We start from the raw sequence: 21,808 nt of genomic DNA, 5'->3' as shown, positions 1-21,808 counted from the left end.
ATACCATTGCTTAGCACATTAACAAGAAATCACATTATATGAGAGGTTTGTCAAAATACTATGTTATATACAATTCTGGAAATTGTTCTTCCTTTGACTTCTAACATTTAATTCTCCAGAAAACCAAGCTGTTTGTCTTTAAAAGTTTAAGTACGTAGAGTACAATGATAAACCAGCCTGAGGAAAAAATACTAACATTTCAAATTTCACTTTTAATTTCAAAACAAAATGAAATGGATTGGATCAGTGTGAAAACAGCATTTCTTTTTTTTATTTTTATTTTTATTTTATTTTTATTTTTAAACTAACTGTCTCTGGTAAGGGAACATATGAGCATTGCAAGTCCTAGTGGGGTCATTTTCCCCAAAAAGTTAAGAATATGGTGTACTCGTGATGTGGATAAATGCATTATCCCAAGGTGCACTATGCTGTATACTCCCATATTTAGATAATATATATATATATATAAAAAGCACGTGTAGCAATGTGTATTCTGATGGTTGATACACAGCTTTTAAAAAGTAGGTATTCACAGTCCTCAGTTTTTTTCATTCCTTTTTTATCAAAGTCCACATCATTTAGGAGCTCAACTGACCGTTGTGATGGCTGGAGTCTTCCCAGCTTCTTCTCCTTCAGCCCCTTCGGCGCCTGCTTCCACCTGATTGAACTTACCAATCTTTTTCAAGCTCTCCAATGCAGATTTCAGAGTGTCCTTCAGGCCGTTCTCTAGAATCCACCCTTCACTTTCACACTCGGGGTCTTCAGGATTTGGGATGCTTTCCAGAGAAGTGTGCAAAAGACGCAAGCCAACCATCACGGATGTCTGCACCATGCAAAGAAGAAGACAGAGACTGTCAGTCTCTGAGGCTGTGTATCAGGCACATAGCGTGGCCAACTGCAAAATTCATGTCTGGCTTTTGGACTCCTTTGAAACATGGAACTGCTCAAGCATGTGTTTCTGTGGACCATTTGTTAGCCTTTTTACCCTGGTCATCCTGTCTACGTATGATCAGTGTCTCCAAACTCTTGGAAGACTAAATTGGTTACCCTCAACATTTTCAGATGTTGTTTTCTACCTTCATTCAAGGCCAGAAAGGGAAAATCATTGGTCAAACAAACCAAAAGGGAAAAACATTGGTCAAACTCCATCAAATACTTCAATATCCAAATGCAACTTCTCATCCTGTTTAACATAGGAACACATGAACCCTGATTCCTTGGTCTTCAAAAAAGGTTCTCATGGCCCTGAATCTGGAAACAGTCTCATTTTGTTGTGGATCTACCAAATAATACAATGACTTAAACCAATTGAAGCACCGCTCTATAAAGGTCACAAGAAATGCTAAGTCATATCACGCTAGTCTCAGGATTTAAAGTGTTTGACATCTTTCTTTCACTGAGACCCAGTTTTTCTTCTCACAGTCCTGGGACTAATATCTTTCATAACAGTGGTTGTTGTGGGTAAAGATTAATATATTAACAGGTCTGGGCCTAAAAGATGATCTCCATGTTGCTCTCTACTTGTGCTACCTCACTGTATGTCAGCAGTAGTTTTTCTTGTGACTGACTTACTAAGTCCCACTGTTTGACAGCAAAATTAGCTGTACTCTCAGGCTCTAAGTCACTAAATATGATCTTGCTTTAAAGAAGATGCTTGTGTTCATGGTTTGTGATCTGCCCTTGGATGAGATTCTGTAGCATTTTCTCTTAGTTTAAGATTTCCTTTCTTAAAAGTCCTACTCAGAAAGAGTTTTGAGTTCCCAGGTGTAAGAGGCTTGCTAAAAGCTGTATGAAATGCTCAGGCTCTCATCACCTCCTCTGACCTGAGCCTGTCTTCTCTGCCAGAAGAGAAGAGGCTCCAGGAAATTGGAGACAACTATCTGGTAAATTAATCTGTTTCCCATATGATAGCATAGAGCCTTGAACCATCAGTTTTGCTGAAGTAATTTATGTTGTAAATTATTGATTCCAAACCTTCAATGCAGGCAGCTTTTCAATAGTTCCATCTCTTTCCATTTGCAAATCCTGTCTAGGACACTTAGAGTTGCATGCAATACACAGATCACATTACCAGAGAAATTATGAATGGCAGCTGGACTTGTCTGCTACCTCAAAAATGCCTCAGCATGCTTCAGCTTTGTAGAGATACTTAGAGTTGACCTAAGTCTGTAGAAATATTTTGAGGGACCTTGATGGGCTTGAGAAATGGGCTGACAGGAACCTCACAAAGTTCAAAAAGGGGATGTGCAAAGTCCTGTACCTGGGAAGGAAAAACCCTAGGTACCAGCACAGGCTGGTGACCTGCCTTCTGGAAAGCAGCTCTGCAGAAAAGGACCTGGGGGTACTGCTAGTCACCAAGTTGAAAGTGAGTCAGCAATGTGCCCTTGTGGCAAGGAAGGCTAACATTTTCATGAGCTGCATTCGGCAAAGTGTTGCCAGCAGGCCAAGAAAAGTGATCCGTTCCCCTCCACTCAGCACTGGTGAGGCCACACCTGGAGTACTGGGTTCAGTTTCTGGGCTCCTTAGTACAAGAGAGACATGGACACACTGGAGAGAGTCCAACACAGGGCCATGAAGATGACAGAGGGACTGGAGCACACCTCCTGTGATGTAATACTGAAAGAGCTGGGGCTGCTCAGCCTGGAGAAGAGAAGGCTCAGAGGCATCTCATCAACATGCATAAATACCTGAAGGGAGGCTGCAAAGATGGAGCCAGACTCCTTTCAGTGTTGCCCAGCGCTGGGACAGGAGGCAATGAGCACAATCTGGAGCACGGGAGGTGCCCTCTGAATGGGAGAAAACAGTACTTTAACATAAAGGTGACTAAGCAGGGGCACAGGTTGCCCAGAGAGGTTGTGGAGTCTTAATCTTTGGAGATGTTCAAAAGCCTCTTTGACATGGTCCTGGGCAACCTGCTCTAGGTGTCCCTACTTTAGCAAGGGGTTTGGACCAGATGGCCTCCAGAGGTCCTTGCCAACCTCAGTCAGTCTGTGCTGCTGTGAGTTGTAGGCCTGTGTTTAATCCCACTCCAGCAGAGAAGGGCTGGGCATCAGAGTCCCACAGCTAGCCCAGTCTTGCTCAGTGATTATTTACCCTGGCCAATGAACAAGCTGCCATGAAAACTCTTGTCATTTTACAGCAGCTTTAGAGTGGCAGGAAGAACAGGCCTGTGGCATTTCTCCATGGGATGCCACAGTGAGCTGGGAGAGCTCACTGTGTCTGGATCTGGTGCATCCCTCTGCACCACAGCCTCTGAATCTTCGCCTGTAGATCCTACTCTGTTCTCCAAGTTTATCCCTGCTCCCCTGCTGCCTATGGACAGGTTTTCAAGATTACTATGTGCCTCTTCCGGTGCTGAGTTCCCCCCCAGCACATGATGTGCAGTGCACACCCCACTCATGCCCTGTGCCTCTCCTGGGCTTCCAGCTCCCAGAGCTCAGAGCTGTGCTCCCTCTGTGGCACCATGCATGAGGTGAATCTAGCACCACACGTTTATACAGGTGAATGCCCTGGCATGGCTGGGGACCGCTGCTGCCCTCACACCCGTGATTTAAAAGGCTCTGTTCCAGCCCCCAGTTTTCTCTTCGCTGGCTGAGGCAGGTCACAAAGATGGCCGGGCTTGCTCTGCTTGACCTTCTGCAACCAAGCCCATCTGTTTGCCAGGGTTTATCCGGAGGCGGCTTAGCCAGGGCACCGTGAGATCTTTTTTTGTCATCCTCATGACCGATAGTCACTCCAGGGAAGACTACAGCTTTGCTAGTAAAAGCAGTCTGCAGATAATAATATACTTCCAGAAAATACAACAGGCTGTATATAGTTAGTTTTTTTCCAAAAAGAAGTCCTAACACTTCAAAACAGATTTGTACAGACACTTGAGACCCCAAGGTGGAGCCGCAGTGACTTGGTGCCTGGAGGTAACCCTGGTGAGGAGAGTTCCCCTCGGTGCCCTGGGCCCCACCACAGAGCCCTCGCAGGCCCCATGGTGGTTTTGACCACAGAGGAGGTGCCAATGGCTCTGGCTTGCGCTGGTCCCAGAGGCAAAGTAACGCAGGACACACTTTTGTGTTTGCATTTTTCCTGTAATTTCTCAGCAAGCTAGCTAAAATTGAAACAGAGCATGTGGGGCCCACAGCCCTGCTCCTGCTGTGTTCCACCCTGGTGAGGCTGAAGCCTGACTTCACCAGGAGCCAGCCCAGACCTCTGCTGTGCTGCTACTTGGTAGAAAACCATTTTCTACCCTGACTGCAACTTAAAGAAAGTGATTGTATTCCAAGGGAGGATAAATTGATGTCTGCTCCCTGCTTTGCTTCCTCCCTTCAAAGTTTCCCTTAAAAGCAGAGGGAGTTTGAGACCCAAATCTGGACCTGTTATTGTGGAATATTAGGCGAGTCATAAATACCCGGGAGGGCCAATTAATATAACCTGGGATTACAAGTGCTTGTGAGATTTCTTTAAAGATTTGCCCCGAATGTCCTCTGATTACCTGAAAAAAGTCTCACATTATATTTCAAAAGAGATAAAGGAAATAGAGGAGAAGATCGTATTTCTCATTACTCCACAGGCTGAAAACACTGCCAGGGTGTAATTTGAAAAGTTAGAAATAAAATGCTGTATTTTTATCGCTGCTATTAATGTTAATGTATCGCTATCACTGCTCTCCCAGAAGGCAGCAGAGTTATGTTATGGGCTCCTACTCATGATTTTTCACAGCTGGCTTTAGTATTTCTGTGCAATTTTCCCCTGAGTTTTTGAATCCCCTTCTGATTTTCACATACAGCTGAAATTGCCCTCTTCTCAAGGACTCGACATTTGAATCTGTGCTGAGATAGGCGCCACAGACTTCTCTCTGTTTTCTGACCAGAATAACGGTGCTACAAGTAGGTAGGACATCTACCAAGTGCACAGAGTAGCTGTTTTTACAATAACACAACAGAGTAACAGTGATGGTTTTCTTTTCCCTCTCAGTTCACAGATTATTTAGGTAGATGTTTACTTTTTTAAAAAGCATGGAAGGAGCAAACCAGTGCTTGGAACAAAATGCAGTGCATCTTTTTCTACTTGTGTTTATCCAAATTTTGAGAAAAACAGCTAAATCATTTCAGATAGGTGATGCGGTTGGGCAGCAGCCATTTCCAGTATCAGAAGCAGCCTGCTTTGCTCTGCACCCCGCAGTGACCCTTACTTTCCCTTCCCTTCCCTTCTGCCTCCCAGCCCTCACGCACCAGCCCTCGTGCCCGTTCCATCCCACGCTCCTTTCGCATTAGCACTGATTAAACACCACAGCAAGAAAATTGGCCCTCCTAAGGGCAGAGGGACATGTTTTTCTCACATCTAATGGACAGTATTTTAGCAGCAAAGCTGCACTTCAGGTTTTAGTGCCCTCATCTGCACCAGGCAGTATTTTCACCTGTTTACACATACACCACAGCTTCTGGAAGTACACTAAAATAAAATTAATCTATCTGCTTTGCCTAAACCCATTTGTTTTGTTTGTGGTCAAAACCATTACTGGAGCTGATGGAGAACCTTAAATCAAATGCTGATATGAAGCTGGACACCCTGTGTGTGTTATTTTTATTACTGCATAAAACACTTAATTCCACTTTCTGTTCCACAAATTGATGCCGCCTCTTTCTGGTGCACTGCTCTAAGTACTTTCTATTCCCTACTAGTGGGAACCCAGGTAGAAATAATGTGCCTGGAGAGCTGAGTTCTCTGCACAGGGCACAAAGCTGGTCCTTTAATTCCCCTTGCTGTGGGGACGCTCAGCCCACTCCCAGGCTTCCCATCTCCAGGCTGAGACCTTCCAGGCCTACTGCAGATGTCCACCCACGGCTGTGTGGGTGTCCCCAGCCACAGGACAGTGGCAGACGATTGATGTATTTTATATAGATTTTTAGGTCAGAAGTAGGCGTTAGAAATGTCTGGCCAAGCCAGAGCTTTGGCAAAGCAGGGTGAGGGGGAGAGCACACTGTGCCGACAGGTTACCTCAAAAAGCCAGACGAGGAGGACGACAGCACCCATGGAGCTCATCATGCTGCTGTAGTAGTGCAGGAGGGCTTCCCGGCAGCCGCGGCCCCAGAGGTTGAGCTCCTCTGTCTGGTAGTCGTAGCTGTAGTGAGCCGAGTTGTTGGTGACCTGGTACTGGATGCAGGGCCTCGGGGAGCTGGGGTTGCAGCAGCTGAAGGGGACGCCATCAACCAGGTACCGTCCATCCACGTTGCTTTTGATTCGACTGTGTGCAGGCAAGGGCAGAAGGACGTGTTAATGCACACACACACATAAAGACACACCACAGCAAACTCCAACAAGGAAGGAAGCAAATGAAACACAGATTTTCCTCAGTGCTTCCTGGCCACGCAACTGCTACGTATCCCCTGTTTACAGAGTGGCATTCCTCCTGGGTGGTCTTCCTCCCTAAAACCCTTTTCCATATCAACGATCCTCTGAATCTATAGGTAACTCTTCTTTATGGACACAAGCTCTCTTGAGTAACTTCCTCAAAGAATGCAATGTTTAAGAAAAGTAGAGAGAGAGTTAATGAAAGACAGTCAGAAAAGAGTGATTGACCACTGCATAGCTAGGTGGAAGGATTGCTGGAGGTGACCCGACACACAGCAGCCTTAGGACCCACTATATCCTGCTAAATCATGGATCCAGCAAATCTAGTATCTTCTCTTCAGTGACAATAGCTCTAGGAAGGTGCTATGCATTTATTCCTGGGTTGGGAAGGTATCCATTATTTAAAACATGAAATTTGTTTCAGGAACAAGATGTTCAGAAATTCCTGAAGTCCTTGCAGGAGCTTCCCAACTATAATTCAAGACCGTGGTTGCTCTCAATAAGTAGCCATTTAATCTGGTGCCTTATGAAGACGTTTAGACATGAGATATTTAGAATGCAACTAGTTCCACTGGGACTACAGAAGAAAACTATAATAAGTGCACTGTAACTGTAATAAATACCATTTTACTTAGAAAATGGTACAGAATGGAGAGTCCTGGTGATTTAGAAAGGAAAAAACAAACAAACAAAAAACTGAGAGTCACTTGTAGCTTTTAATAACAATATTTTAAATTTGTGTTATAGAGACAGATGATGACAAAAGCCCAGTGAGGCAAAATTCCACTTTGCAATCAGCTCCTAAATACATCTAAACACCAAATGCGCTTCATTCCCATTGATGTGTAAATGCTCCACGAGATCCAGAGAGATTGGATCAGACTTTAATTCTTCAGATAATCTAAAAATTGCATTGCAGAGGATGGCTTCCCACCTTCCCTGGAACTAAGGAGAACTGCTACTGACTTGAAAGGGGCCAGAACATCCCACCAGAAATACAAGCAGAGTTTGTGCCTCACCGTGTAGCTCAAACCTTAAATTCACTCATTAACATCCATCTGTGAAATTTTAATGCCCTATTTCCTGTTTCAGCAGCACAAAGAAATAGCTGTGAGCCTCAGTCCCAAATAAGACATCGTTTATTAAGGACAATATAACCTTGTTTTCCCTCTGTGCTTTGTCCTTCCACTGTTGCTGGATTAAGTTATAGCTCTCAAATCTCCGTATAATGCTGGCAAGGTGAACTTATTATGTTTTCAAGTAGTTATTTATACCCACAGGCATACCTTCACAGCACAAATACTCCCTTATTAAATAGTGAATGTATCCGTTATAACCCTGCAGTGCAATAGGTTAACCCTGTAAGAGTTTTCACTATACCGTTCTGGTTGAGAATTGTAAAAATCAGCAGACCACCAGCTAGTCGAAACAATATGCAGAGAGGCACACAAATGAAGTAGCATTTACACAGTTGAGCAAGGACCCCGTGAGATGCACAAAGCTTTTTTCAAGAGTGCTTCAGACTTTTTTAACATACGCAGTATATTTAAAAAGCAGATGGCTTCTAGTTTACAAGCCCTCTGTGTAACCATCCAGTACCAACCTAACGAGTGACGTTCTCAAAGAAATCAGAATAACAACCTCTTCTAGCGCTTAATTTATTAAAAGATTGTGGCTATTTATGCTCAGCATTAATTTTTTCACTTCAAAAGTTCATTTGTTCTCATGTTTATTTTTCACTTGCGCTTACTGCGCCTAACCTCATTTTGAGATTAATACCTCTTTACACCGACAATAGAGCCATTAAGGTGTTTCTGGTCAACGATCAGTTCTGGTTTGTACAGAGGAAGCTAGTGAAGTTTTCGTATGAGGTTTAAAAAAATTAGGTATGAGTATAGATTTAGAACTTTTTTTTTTTTTTCACTTTTAAGAACATACAATGCACCTGACTGCAAGACACAGTATATAAAGCTGGGAACATCGATGGATGCTGACAGACCCAAACTGTCACAGCGGTGAAGCAATCCACTGAGTGAATTTAATAATGGAATTCTAAATCTTAAGGATTGAAAACATGCGAGTCATTGGCAAACCACTGCTGTTTCTGCTTGTTTTCATGAGACTGGTTACTTACCAATATCTAAGTTGGAGTTTTAGAAGCAGTGTCAACCGTGTCTACCTAGCGGCCTCTGCATAGGAACTTAGGTCTTGTGGAAATCTGCTTTAGGTACAGCAAGGTTCTGGTACTTTGCTGTTAGCCACTCGCTTGATTTTGGAAGTAGGAATGTGTGGCTTGGTGTAATGAGTTTATAAAGAGATAAAAGATAGAAAAAAAAAAAAAAAGCAGATATTTTTAAATCTATTTACATTACACCATGTAAGAGTGGGAATTACATTTTACTGCTTTGCATTTTACGTTCTGGATAATGTTAGAGGAATTTGGCAGAGGAGAAAGTAATCTAGCTGAGCATTTTGCATCTCTATTAAAGCAAGGGCAGAGAAAAAAAAAAAAAAAAAAAAGAAAAGCATTTTATACAAGAAAACCCTGCAGTCAGCATCAGTTGTGATGTATGTTTTTTTAGTGTAATGCTGACCAAATCATGCTACTGTGCAATGCAAACCCCAATAAGTCACTTACTCTTTCACTTCCTTGGAGCTGAAGTCCAGGTATCTGTTGCTGATCCACTGAATTTCAAACCAATCTTTGAAGCCATTGTTTCCACAGCATTTGAACTCAATTTGGAGCATGTCGATTGTCTTCTTCATGAAGCATCTTCCTGGGGTGTCTGTGTCCCGGTAGAACTTCATGCCGTTCTTCAGCCCCTGAGCCAGCGTGCTCTCCAGAGAGCCCCTCATGAGAAAGCAAATCAGAGCGACGAAGAAAATGAGTATGTTGAAGAGGAAACATAGTGCCAGGTAAGGTTTCAGCAAAGGTTTCCACTTGGCAAATTTAGTGGGATCCAGAGAGTCGTAACAAATTTTGCCAGCAAAACCATTGAAGGCGCAGGATAATATACCCATCAATATCAAAGAATTGGGCACAAAATGGCTTTCAGAATTGTCCATCACTTCGCTTCGCTTCCGGAGCTCAATTTTGAGGAACAACCCCATGCTAAAAACAATGATTCCAGCAAACACTGAAAACCAGTTCATGAGCCATAGTCCCTGGGCTAGTTTTACCCGCTTCTTCTGGTTGAATTTGACTTTCAGCAGTGCCATCTTCGCAATACGTGAGGTGTTGAAAGGTTTCGCAGCCTGAACCCCTCTTTTCCGTGTAAGCGATTCGAGGAAGAACCATTCAGGCGTTTAGAAAGGCTCCAAACGGCACAGCCTGAAGTGAGATGCTGCACGGCCCCTCCATCTTGAGCTCCCCGTGCGTGGCTTCAAGCAAGCAAATATTCAAAGATCCAAATTAACAATTTCTCATTAGTAAGAATAATGGGCAATTAGCGCCTAGAACTATTTCTGGTGGTTCCTTCCAAGCAAAGGAGAAACAGTCTCAAGGTTTCAAATGATTTGATCTGGATCTGCACGACGTCATTCTAATGCCTTTAATCATTTGATCCAATTTGGAGAAATGTCTCTCAACAGATGAGTGGAAATAATCCCTCATTTTACTATTTAGTAGATTTGGGCTTTCTTGTGATAGGCTGCTTGGCAGAATGTGAAAACCCAGCGATATAAAAGGATCCTTGTTAACAGAAGAACATGGATGGATTGAGAAAAAGGGAAGAGGGCTCTGAGATAAAAAAAATGCTGTTTGAATACATAAACACACTTCCTCTGCGTGACCCTGATTTATTCATACCTACAGCCAGAAACACCTTTCCAGTCCTCATCCTCCCCTCTTTACCCAAGATGGCATCCCGTGGCTTAATGCATTCTTGAAGCAGCTCAGCATGTCGTTTACGGTGACCTAAAAAACCCAAGCATGGCGTTTTCTATTTACTTTCAGGCTTCGTACAATCTCTGGGCCTTGACAGGAGGGAAAGCGAGAGGAAAAGTTCAGAGAAACTCAATAAATAACACACACACACGTGCTTGGAAAAGCTCTGCAGCAGAGAAAAATGAACTTAAACAAAGTTCACTGGGCTGGAACCAGCGGAGGGAGGGAGAAAGGGGCACCCCAAGGTGGGGACGAGGCCTGTGCCCTGGCAGCCCTGGTGGCAGGAAGGTGAGTGGAAAAGTGAAACACAGTGCTCTGAAAACAATGCTTATGTAGAACTGCTGCTGCCTGGTACCACGGATGCTGCTTGGTTACTGCTTGAGATCCTGGGATACCGGAGGTTTCTTGAGTGATGATGAAGGATGTCAAGCTGCTGTGTTTTCCTGTGCTAAATCAATAGCAGGTCTTTGTGATGGCCCTCCCTTGGCCTGTCTGGACCTGGAGAGCAGCTAATAACTGGGCTTTTCTTAAAGCAGGTTGTTTGTATCACTGCTGCCCTCACAGGTGAGCGTGCAAGGGGAAGGGAGGAAGGAAACTGCTTCAGAGCTCTTCTCTCTGCTTGCTGAGAGGTGGGTGCAAAGGGCTGCTTCTTGGGAGAGTCTCTTAAATACTTTTGTGCAGAAAGCTATAGCACCAAAATAACCTCTCTCCTGGATTCTTTTATCCTACCCATGCAGCGCACTTTGCTACATTTCACTGACTTCGCCAGGGCTCAGCTGGGGAATACAAGGTAGTTTGGAGGGTGTATTTATCTGACAGCCTGAAGTCAATTCTATATAAATGAACCTGTTTTTTTTTTCCCTTTCTTTTCAGTGATGACAGAGGGAAACTTTGGTAAGTGAATACATATATATATACACATATATATACACATATATCTCAGGACCATGAAGCAGAGGGATATACAGTGAAACATGTTCTGCCCTGCAATTAATAGGACAAGAAATAGTAAAACTGCCCACAGCAGATGTCAGCCTGGTGCCACTTTGGATACTGGTAAGTTTGTATTCAGGGGCATAGATAAGCCTCAACACCTGCTACCTTAATAATTTAACATTCAGATGCCCACTGTAAATCTGATGAATCAAAGTTATGTAACTGAACTGTGCGCACTATGGTGTTTCCTGTTACTTCAGGAACAGGGGCAGTGAAACAGAACATGTAGTATAAGCTTCAGGGCTCACTGGGGCCTCCAAATCTCCTGTCTTAATGAAGGTATCAGGAGAGGTCCTGATAAACCACCCATAAATGGTTAATGCCTTCTGGGGGATGATCCCGGAATCACCTGATGCCCAGGAAGGTGATTCACCATTATGCCTCTGAGACTTCAGGTGATTCCTTTAAAGTTATCACCGGGAGTAACGAGCACAATTAAAGCAACCCAGATTTGGATATTTACTGTGTTTATTTAAGTAGTTTCAACAGGTCAATACAACTTGGGGCAGTAAAAGCTACTTTGCTTATCAAATTGAGTTACCGTACTGACAGGTTTTTAAAGTGGATTACAGATGGTAATTCACATGCTTTTTTTTTTTTTTTTTTAAGTCAATGCTTATAAAGTGGAGAGTTGGTGTTTCCAGCCCATCCCAGACAGAGGGGGCAAACCCTGTGCAAGCTTTAGCAAACTGGTGAGCTGAGGGGTGCCTTCAGCACAGTAACCTAGGGAAGAGGAAGGTTATGGGGGATCATAAAACGTGGTTTGGGGTGTGGACAGCATAGCAAAGAAAGATGCCTTTGCCTGTAATCTGCTCTTCTTGTAAATATTTACCTTGGCTGGGGCTGGCCTTTAACTGGGTGAATTTACTACCTCCTTCTATTTCAACTAGAAAATCTTGAAACTGATAATTGAAGACAAAGGCTAATTGCAGTAAGGATGTTTGAGTTAATGGTCTCCTCCGAGGTTGCATATTAAACTCAAATATGTAACTCATATGCTGTTCCAGAGGGGAAAAACAAAAAAAAAGTTAGAATAAAATACTCAGATGATTATTGATCTGCTAGGACTCACCATGGAAGTGTTCGCATTCAAAATATTGTTCTAGAATTGTAATATCTACTGATAACAATATAATACTGATACTTTTCCAAAAAAGCTAACCTAAATATTACCCACAACATTACCAGTTAATGCTAGGGGAGGGGAAAAGGTGGTTTTTAATACAAATGATTCAATCTGGTATTTGCTATACAGTCTGCTGCTCAGCCCTGGACCTACTGTGCTCCTTCCAAAGCCTTAATGAATGTGAAATATAAAAGGCAAATTCCCTTTATACAGGTATATCCTACATGCCTAAATTATCAAAGTGCTTTTAGTTGGTAATAAAAATCACTTCCTGGCCTAATCTGCTTCTTTCATGTTGCTCTATGATGTGAAACAGTTGGCTTTCTTTTTTCTTGGTGGTTGTCTTTTCTTTCTTCCTTTAGAAGAGGTTAGGGTGCAAGGGTGAAGGTGCCCGTTTTGTAGGAGGTTGTTGTGCGGAGCTAAAGAACTTGTTTACGTGCTGTTGTTTGTGGATTTTTTGGGGTTTATAACCATGTGGTATGTACAGGGACGGTCCTAAGGCACAACGCGATGAGATGGCTGTGCCGTGGTGTATGGATAACAGGAGGAGGAATAAGTGATTTGTGACTTGTCGCTCCTGGGTACACCAGTAACTGGGGGGGTTGCCCTGTTTGTGAAGTGCCTGCAGGCCCTGAGGCTGGGAACAGAGGCAAGTGGCTAAATCCAGTGCTTGGGCTGTTGTGCCCCCTGGGAAGGGGGATGAGGGGCACCGGCCCCTGTGGCTTCCCAGCAGCACTGGGAGGTACTGGGGGGTCTTCAGCTTGGTTTTGCTCAGGGCAGCTCCCGGCACTTCAGCCGTCCTTTATCCACAGTGTGGATAATGTGCTCAGAAAACAGTCTGTTCTTGAACCACGGGATGCTCATTGTGAGTATTTACTTGTATTATTGTGATGCCTAGGGTGTACTGCTCACTGCTGAAAGAATAACTTATAAATCAATGTCTGTACTTGCAGAAACAGGGAAGAAATATGTTGGGAATTCAAAGAAGCCTCCAAAAGGATCACAATAGCCATTATTACTGGAAAACAGCAAAACAGATGGAAACTGAACTCAGATAAATTAGATCATGTTGTGAATGGAAACGCTGAATGTCCCCAAGTAGCACAGGCTTTTCTTGCTGTTTGTATCTTTCCTTGTGTGTGATTAAATTTTTTTTTCTTTTGGAACAGTGCAGCCTATAAGCTCTCGTGCAGATCAGACGGCCGCAACAAGAAGGCTGCACAGAAAAAAAGCCCATCAGAAGTGGGGAGGGCCTGATGGAAAGTAGGAGACAAGGGGAGGGGGGAGAGCTGAGCAGCAAAAGGATGATAAACAAGGGAGGGAAAGACGTGTACTTGTCTGCAGGCAGCTCTCAAATCCAGCAAGATCTGCCCTCAGATCCCACTCCCACGTGCTGGGAGAAATCCACTCGGAAGACAGAGGTAGGTGGGTATGGAGGGGCTCGGGGTTCAGTATGTTCATAAAGAATTCAGAAATTCTTTAGTGGAAAGCTTTTGAAGGATTTTGTAGCACCTGAAGCTTTTCTGGGTAAAGCCACTGAGATTTGATCCTTGTCTGTGTGGAATTATTACCTAAATAGGGAGACTATATTTTTTAGAATCAAATATATATATATATACATATACATATACATATATATATATATATATATAAATCTAAGCTCTCAAATATCTAAGCTCTCAAATATATGTGTAAAAGCATGTATGAAATTGTGTTGTGTACTTCTTACCTGTTTTTTCAGGCAGTAAATTTGCTAAAGCCCACACCAGAATCCATCTAAATGAAATGGGGCTGGATAAAGAGAAAATGCCCATAACAGGGGGCACAACCCTGCTATTCAGGGAGCCACGTGCAGGCAGGCAAGGGGGGCAGCCTCTCTCAGGGCGCCAGGTGAAATGTTGGCCACACTGGAACCAGAAGCAAAACTCTTGGCTGCTTTTCTGGGATCAAGTTTTCTCACCAGCCAACCCAAAACATCAACAAATACCAACATGCAGATTTGCATAGAGCCGAAGAACTGTCTTTTTGAATAAAACTGTGTTGTTTGGAGACAGGTGAGCTGTAGAAAGCCGAGTCAGATTGCTGCTAATGAAGTTACGTTTATCTGCAGATTTCTGTAAGGTCATCGGCTAGAGCCAGCTTGTTTTTTGAAATGTTTTAAGAGTGAGCTCTCCTGACTCTGGAGGACTGTTCCATGCCTCAGTGCTCCGTATGGTTCAGAAGCTTTCTGCCAATTATCCATTTAGTTCAGGGCCAACTTGCACTTAGTTCTATTGTGCCAGTGTTCCTGTTTTCCTCATGATATAGTCACACCGTGCCCCTGGCAGGCGCTTGTTTTTCAGCTGCTGAAGCCTAGCAGAAGTTGTTGCTGTTATTACTGTAGGGGATGTATTTCTAACGAAGTTCCTTGTTTATTCTGGTGGCGGTGAAACAAACTAGAGCTGAAGACCTTGAGGAGACTTTGTGCGCTCCGGTCTCGTGTTATGCCGGTTACCTGGCTGGGGTGCAGCTCCCCCACCACCTGTAGCATGAGCGTGAAACTGAATTCTCTGGCTAGCCACTCAGCCGTGAAACTCTTCTGTACAACCCAGGGCTGAGCAAAGCCTCCTTAACACGATAACCTCAGGAGGAGGAGATTCTAGCAGGTTAGACATGAAGCAATCCCAGCTCTTGGCCTACAGGAGGCTGGCGGGCGATTTTTTGTGTGTCAGCATTTCTCATTATACTGGGGGAAGAAAGGGAGCGTGCCACCCTCCTCCTTTGAGCTGCGATTAGCAGAGACAAAGCAGCTCTGGCCAGGCTGGCATTGTGTCTCCTTGACCCAGGAGGACAGAGAGAGCCTGGCACACCTCCTGGGACCTGCTGCTGCATGAACCCTGCCCAGTCCTGCCTCTGTTCTTGGGTGCAAGCTTCAGAAGGAAAGTGTGGTAGCCACGTTGCTTGCCCAAACAGCTCAGGGTACATCGTGACATGCTCCTTACTCTCTTTGAGGAGGTTTGCTCAAAAGTGATGCACAAGCTGCTCCATCATGAACTTGTTTAGAGACAAGATGACATGCAATTCCTGACTTGTCAAACCCGGGCGCTCTCAGTCAATGTATTTCATCACTTACATGCTCAAGAAGTGTTCTGACCTCTTGAATGAAGTGCTTCAGGCGTACCTGCTGGCAGCAAGAGATTTTTCTGATGCCTTCTTTGCCAGTTGAGACAAAAGGTAAACAAATACAATCAAGCTGCAAATCTTGTGAACCAGGCTCTTAGTCTTACAGTGCTCAGTGTTTTGTCAGGAAGCAGTTCTTGTGAAATAGTCTACACAACTCTATAGTGGAGAGCTGCCAAAGTATCCCCACGTCTTACTTCCAAAATGTACATTGAGTAAATCACTAAAAGATTTTTTTTCCACCTTAGAGGAAGAAATTAGTTTAGTAACAGCTTGGAAATTCTAAAGATTATTATACATACAACTATCTGGTTAAACATTTTTGTATGTATTTACTTCTACCATGCTTTTAAATAATTTTGTCAAAAATAAAGTGAATGAGTACACAGTTCTCTGAGTTACCACAGAACACAAATCTGAGATACCACTTCACGCTAAATTTGACTGGAAAATGTATTTCTCTTCCAGTAGCTAATTGTACTTCTGGGACATCAGCTGTTGTTCCTCTCTCACTCATGCTGCACTTGCTAGTCCTCCTCCTGCTTCCTGGTAAGGCTTGCCGAAGGCTGGCTGTTACCACACAGGTGAGTAACCCAAGAGCTGCCTGCACTCCTGCTGCCAGCATGAAGTGCTCCTGGGACACACGGACAATAACCTGCTAGTGCCTGGGCTGTCTGTGATTTCCTCCTACACAGGGATTTTCACAAGTGGCGTTGTTAGAATAACTTGCTAGATAGCAATGCATAGGTGCTTCTGTTTCTTCCATTAAAAAGATTTGGAAAAGTTGCTATTTCTATACTGATACAGCTGATGAATACACTAGCAAAAACTTTCTAGTGCTTGCATTTATATCCTGCACTGTTAATGTAACACTTTCGTTTCAAGAAATAAAATTTCTCCTGGAGTGAATCTGTAGTGGAAAAATTTGCTCTGAAGCTATATTCCTGAAGGGTATTATCCAATAACTTCAGTTTGACAAACATACTTTGAGAAGAGGAACATGAGAACTCTGATCTCAATAACTGACCTTTGAGAAGGGAGTTTTTGGACCCAAGGTCAAGTCTAAATTCTGGTTTAAACTTGCATTCTGTTTTTTCAGACAACACCATGAACTTAGGACGGACAGCTAACGCAGCTACATGCTTACAAGCCGGTTTGTGAAGTTTCTGAGAAGTGCATGTCCCTGATACCTACTGCAGCCCAGTGGCAGCATCCAACTTGCCCAGCTGAGCCAGTGTCTGGCACTGCAGGACATGAATGCCGTGCTTACACAGCCTCTGCCCAGCAAAGGCAGCTCCGTGGCTTTTACAGGCCCAACAGTTTGCTACTGCTAGACTAGAGGATGCTGATGGGATTGATTTGTCACTACTAGGAAGCGTGGGGAAGAAATATTAACCACACATTCAGGCTCTGTACTTAATTTCAGTACATCCATCTAATTTAAGAGACTCCATCTAGTTTGAGAGACTTCATCTAATCATATCCCTTTGACACCAGACATTAACAACTCCATACGTTGAGGCATGACTAAGGCTGTTTTCTTTAAATCGATTTATGATGCTGTCAGTGCAGAGCAATCACCAGGGAAGAAACAACTCCATCCAAAACAAATATATTTGAAGCGCAAAATCCGGTTCAGCCAAAAAAATATACACAACAAAAGTAAACAAAATTGAAAAGTTGTGAAAAATATATAAAAAATTCCTTCCCCCTTTAAATTAAATATGCTGAAAACAAGTTTTTCTGTTGCTCAAAAGCAGTCAAGTACTCAAGTGAAGTTTCAAGTTTTTCATAGCAATGATGCAGTTTTTTTATAGTTTAATTAGTATTCATCTTCTGTTAGAGGCACATATAATAGGGCAACAAATATTTTGCAGAATTCTTAAATACACTTCTGAGCGGCTTCTTAGGCAAGGTAATTCCTTGTAAAGTGTCACAAGCTAAGGACTGTTTTTGGACACTGGTTATTTCACCATTAACAGGTCACTGCACAAAAAAATATAACACTGATACTTTTACTGGTATTGAACATGACAGAAGAAATGGACTTGAGAAGTCACCATGCACTAAGGACCTTTCTGCAAGGTAACATACTATTTTAGAACTGAAATATCATGCTTGTCACATTTTAATTCCCTCTGCCAACACTGCACTTGATATGCAGAGGCAGAGAGATGATCTACGATCACCTTTATCTGTGATCACAGCCAAGCCTGCTGGCTGGTACACCGACAGACTAACTATTGATATCTCTGCCCTGAAGCTTCTGTCATGTTCACCAGCACCTACTGTGTGCCCTAGAAAGTACACCCACATCTGGTTTTGTTTCAAGTTAAAACTGTTTACAGAAAAAAAAAAATGTTTACAGGAGCATCCTTTCACAAAGCATTTTCAGTCTCTGAGGATTCAGTATTTATGTAGACTCTACAGGTTTGCTCATTTCAACCAATCATTAACATAGGAGGAGAGCATTCAATTTCCATTAGACTTTTTCCTCTTTATCTTGCTTGAAATAAGTCCAAATAAAGATAACTGACAGATACCACCCCTCAGCAGAACCTGGCTCCCATTTCCATCAGAGCCTTGTTCACCTGTCTGATACACTGTCCCCCATCTATAAAACACCCTCCTTTTATCTTTGGTGAGGCAACAGAGACAAAAGTCCTCTCCCCCATACCCATAACTGGTCTGTAATTTCAGCACCACAGAAACAGGACAGATGAGGCATTTGGTCTTCTGGTCTGACTCCAACTTGTACTACTTGCAGGTAATTCAGATTCTGTCTGGGTGAGCAAAAGCAGCACAACAGCTCTAATAGAGGCTCACTGTCACTTGTGTACCAGTGCCCCTTGCCCCACCTTAATTAAAAAAGCTCAACAATGAGATACCACAGTAGTTGGCTAATTCCACAGTGAAATATAAAGATTATAGCAGTAAATTGTTTAAGAACAGTAAACTACATTTGACTGGTGCTTTTTTGATTAGTGAGGCCAGTCATACATTATAACTCATTATTTAAATACCACCTGCAATCACTTTATGGCCTGTCAGGGCTGAAGTCTTCCTGCTTACAAATCAATGCGTTTACATCAGGATTTCTCCATCGGTAGGTACCAAGCTGCCCCTGCCTGCAGTCAGTCCCAGCAGCTAACCCTTTCCTGCTCAGGGATGAGGCACCAGTTGGGCGAAGGCTTGTCGCTGGCCAGCCAGTCAAAGTCATCCACCAGGTTCCAGTTGTTTCTGCTTCTGTCCAGCCCGGACGACTCGAAATCCCTCTCAATCCCCGGGTAGCTCCAGGCGTAGGGGGCGAAGGAGACCTTGGTGCAGTCCTCGATGACGGCCCGGCTGGTCACCTGTATGTAGAACCGGCTGTCGCGGGTGCGGTGCGTGCGGAGCTGCTGGCAGGCCACCACCAGCTGGCACTCGCTGCAGCCGTCCACCAGCACGGAGGTGGACACGGGCCCGCAGAGCACGGTGCAGCCGCGGCAGTCCCGCATCCGCAGCGTGTTGGCGTTGCCCCGCAGCCGCACCCTGCAGCCGCGCAGCTCAGCCAGCACCACGTCGCGCTGCAGCAGCTCCTCCGGACCCAGCTCCAGCTCCCGGCCCTCGGCGCCGCTGAAGCCGCACAGCGGGGGCCCGCCCGGCTCCCCTTCGGCCGCGCCGCGGGAGGGGACCGGGGGCTCGTCCGCGGGCTCGGCGGGGCCGGGCTGCGCGCCGGGGGCCGCTCCTTTCCGCAGGGCGCGGAAGGCGAAGCGCTTCTTGGGCTGCAGCTGCTGCCGCCGCGCCGCCAGGGCCGCCTGCAGCCGCGCTACGGTCTCCTGCGCCTGGCGCAGCTCGTAGGGCGCCAGGCAGCGCACGCTGTCGGTCAGCAGCTTCTGCAGCGCCTGCAGCCGCGCCGCCGCCTCGTCCGGCGGGCCCGCCGCCAGCAGCTCCTCCACGGCCTGCCGCTCCCGGCCCAGCGCGGCCAGCACGAACTCGCTGCGCTCCTCCTGCACCGCCCGCGCCTCCCGCTGCTGCCGCTGCCGCTCCACGCCCTGCTGCCGCTCCGCCTCGCGCCGCTGCAGCCGCTCCGGCAGCGCCGGGCCCGGGGCCGGCGCCTGCAGCTCCTCCGCCGCCGCGGCCGCCTCCCCTCCTGCCGCCGCCGCCATCTTGTCTGCTCGCCTCCCCTCAGCGCGCCGCCCCTTGGCCGCCTCAGCCCCTGCGGCGTCGCGGCCGCCCATTGGCCGGCCGGGAGGGGAGGGGCGGGGCAGGAGGGAGGAGTCCCGCGCGGTTCTTAAAGGGGCCGGCGCCGCGCTGCGGGATGGGTGAGTGCTGGCGGCGGGCGCCCCGCAGGCTTCGGCCTCCCGCCGGGCTGCGAGCCCCCTCCCCGCCCCGCCCCTCCCCTCCCCTCCCCTCACCTCCCCGCTCCGTGCGCGCGCGGAAGTGCCGCTTCCCTCCTCCCCGCCCCTCCCTCTCCGGCCGCGCGCGCAGCGGCCGTTGGGCCGTTGGCGGGGGGAGGGGCGCTGTGGTGGGCGCGGCCCCGCTGAGGGGAGGGCTGGGGGGGGCGGCCGCGGGTCGGTGGGGTGGGGGGGTGGGGGGAGCGGTGCCCCGCCAGGGCTCCGGGCGTGAGGTGCGGCGGGCACGGCCGCCGTCATGGTGCGCTCCGGGGAGCGGCTGCGCCTCGGGTGCGTGGCACGCGAAGTTCTTGAAGCGGGTGTTAACGCAAAGCACGGAGAAACGCGGACATAAATCTGAACCACGGCAATAAACCCCGCGCCTACCAACACCGTACCCCTTCTCCGGGCACGCCGAAGCTGCCTGCAGTACGTTAGCTAGGACCTAAAGCTACCCATTCGTACAAAGACACGGTAACCCAGAGCGGGCACTGAACGCGCAGCCCTCTGCTGATGGCGTGAGGGGTTTTTGCCTCATGATGGGAAGTACTGGGATTGTTCTGCTGCATAAAGTGAGCATCTGAAACTTGCCATCGCCACCGCTCTGAGAAACAAGGCTTAATTTCTGTGTCAGACATGGTATAACATTGGTGGAGGGTAGGCAGCACCTCACAGGCCATGCCAGCCCGGCTAGGGTGACAGAAGAAAGGGCAGTGAATGCCTGTAATAGCTGCAGTGCACAAGGGGCTTGCACTAAAATACAGATTTATTTTTTTTTTTGGTCATTCACAAAATATAAAATGAAGGGACGCTGAGGAGCTGCCTGGTAGAGCAGCTTGGCAGAGCGTGCAAAGTACTGCAAGGTCACTGCCAAGTGTTTGTATATTGATCCACAGCAAGCCCGAGGTGATGATGTGTTCCTTGGTGTAAGGTGGGCAACGTAGTGCTCAATGCCTAACAGCACTGAGCTGTCTCACTGCTGCAAAGTTAACCTGCTCAGAGCTTTGCTTCTGAGGTATGAGGCTTGAAGTCGAAACAATGAAAAGCTCTTACGTCATAGACAAGGAGAATGCTCGGTCATGAAAAAGAGAAGGGAATCTTGAAGTATTCCCACGTGATTGTTTTTCTCTACCAGTGTATTTAAATGATGCATTTGGTAAGTCTTCGGCATTTTTGCTATCAAATAGTCAGATCTGCTCCTGCAGTACCTGCAGTAATGTAAATGTACAATTAATTCACTGTAACACAAAAACAAACCTTATTTCTATCTTGTTTCATAGGAAACAGGTATAAGTTTCATAGCAGGCCTTTTTGCTCCCACTGGTGTAGATAATACTGATAGCAGCGGTGATACAAGTACTTATCCAATACATGAGAATATTCATAGAAAAACAGACTGATGCTGTTTTTTCAGTGTGTGTAAATATTATTGGAGCACGGCTTTGTTATTCTTAAAGAGATGTGACTATGCAGACCAAATACAATGTGTAAAGGAAATTTATACATGAATAAATTATAAGCAAACACTAGTGTACACTGGTCAAAACATGTAACTCTATATTTTATGCTGCAGTATAATGATTATTTTTTATGACATTCAGTCACTCAGGAAGATATATACATATATTTTTTTCTAGAACTGATTAGAGGTTTCAGTTAATGAGGACCAAGTACACTTGTGAATAGAAGCTGGGAGAGATTGGAATCTTTTCACATTGCTAATGCGCACAAATTATTTTGGGGTTAGAAGCAGAATAACCCCAGATACAAGACAGTAAAGTGTATGACCATAATGGAAAATCAAAAAAGGAGCAATAAAATTCTTTCAACCATCTCATCTCAATACTCCAAGATTACTTTCCACACTTACAATTTGAGGTTTTGGTATAATTGATATTGGTGTGTATATATATATATTTTGTGGTA

At 45.5% G+C, this 21,808-nt stretch overlaps 2 protein-coding genes and 1 long non-coding RNA gene across 3 annotated transcripts; 1 reads left to right on the top strand and 2 right to left on the bottom strand.

The window, feature by feature from the left end:
• Positions 1-424: 424 nt before the first annotated feature.
• On the bottom strand, positions 425-9,561 carry PRPH2 (peripherin 2). Its single transcript, XM_035321007.1, has 3 exons — positions 8,981-9,561; positions 5,989-6,235; positions 425-823 (listed from the first exon to the last, which is right to left on the bottom strand). Exons 1-3 carry the CDS (start codon positions 9,559-9,561, stop codon positions 587-589), a joined length of 1,065 nt encoding a protein of 354 aa, XP_035176898.1. The 3' UTR covers positions 425-586.
• A 2,275-nt stretch (positions 9,562-11,836) lies between these two features.
• Positions 11,837-16,661, top strand: LOC118164626. Its single transcript, XR_004749574.1, has 3 exons — positions 11,837-12,082; positions 15,978-16,093; positions 16,609-16,661. It is a non-coding gene; the product is annotated as an uncharacterized LOC118164626 (long non-coding RNA).
• Positions 16,662-17,105: 444 nt separating this feature from the next.
• TBCC (tubulin folding cofactor C) lies at positions 17,106-19,609 on the bottom strand (the record flags this gene model as incomplete). Its single annotated transcript, XM_035320656.1, has 1 exon — positions 17,106-19,609. A coding segment is annotated over one exon (966 nt), but the record flags the coding sequence as incomplete, so codon positions are not given.
• Positions 19,610-21,808: the final 2,199 nt, after the last annotated feature.

Source organism: Oxyura jamaicensis, chromosome 3 (genome assembly GCF_011077185.1).
Source record: "Oxyura jamaicensis isolate SHBP4307 breed ruddy duck chromosome 3, BPBGC_Ojam_1.0, whole genome shotgun sequence".
Lineage (NCBI taxonomy): Eukaryota > Metazoa > Chordata > Aves > Anseriformes > Anatidae > Oxyura > Oxyura jamaicensis.
Note: the sequence above shows the minus strand (reverse complement) of the source record. Positions and strands in the feature narration are given on the sequence as shown.

What these genes read in the sequence shown, in the direction of transcription:
- PRPH2 (XM_035321007.1), bottom strand. Translation starts at nt 9,561, where the DNA reads ATGGCACTGCTGAAAGTCAAATTCAACCAGAAGAAGCGGGTAAAACTA. An exon ending in AGCTCCAAGGAAGTGAAAGA is followed by an intron (nt 6,236 to 8,980) that starts GTAAGTGACTTA and finishes GCCTGCACACAG; the next exon opens with TCGAATCAAAAGCAACGTGG. An exon ending in TCCTCGTCTGGCTTTTTGAG is followed by an intron (nt 824 to 5,988) that starts GTAACCTGTCGG and finishes TGCATGGTGCAG; the next exon opens with ACATCCGTGATGGTTGGCTT.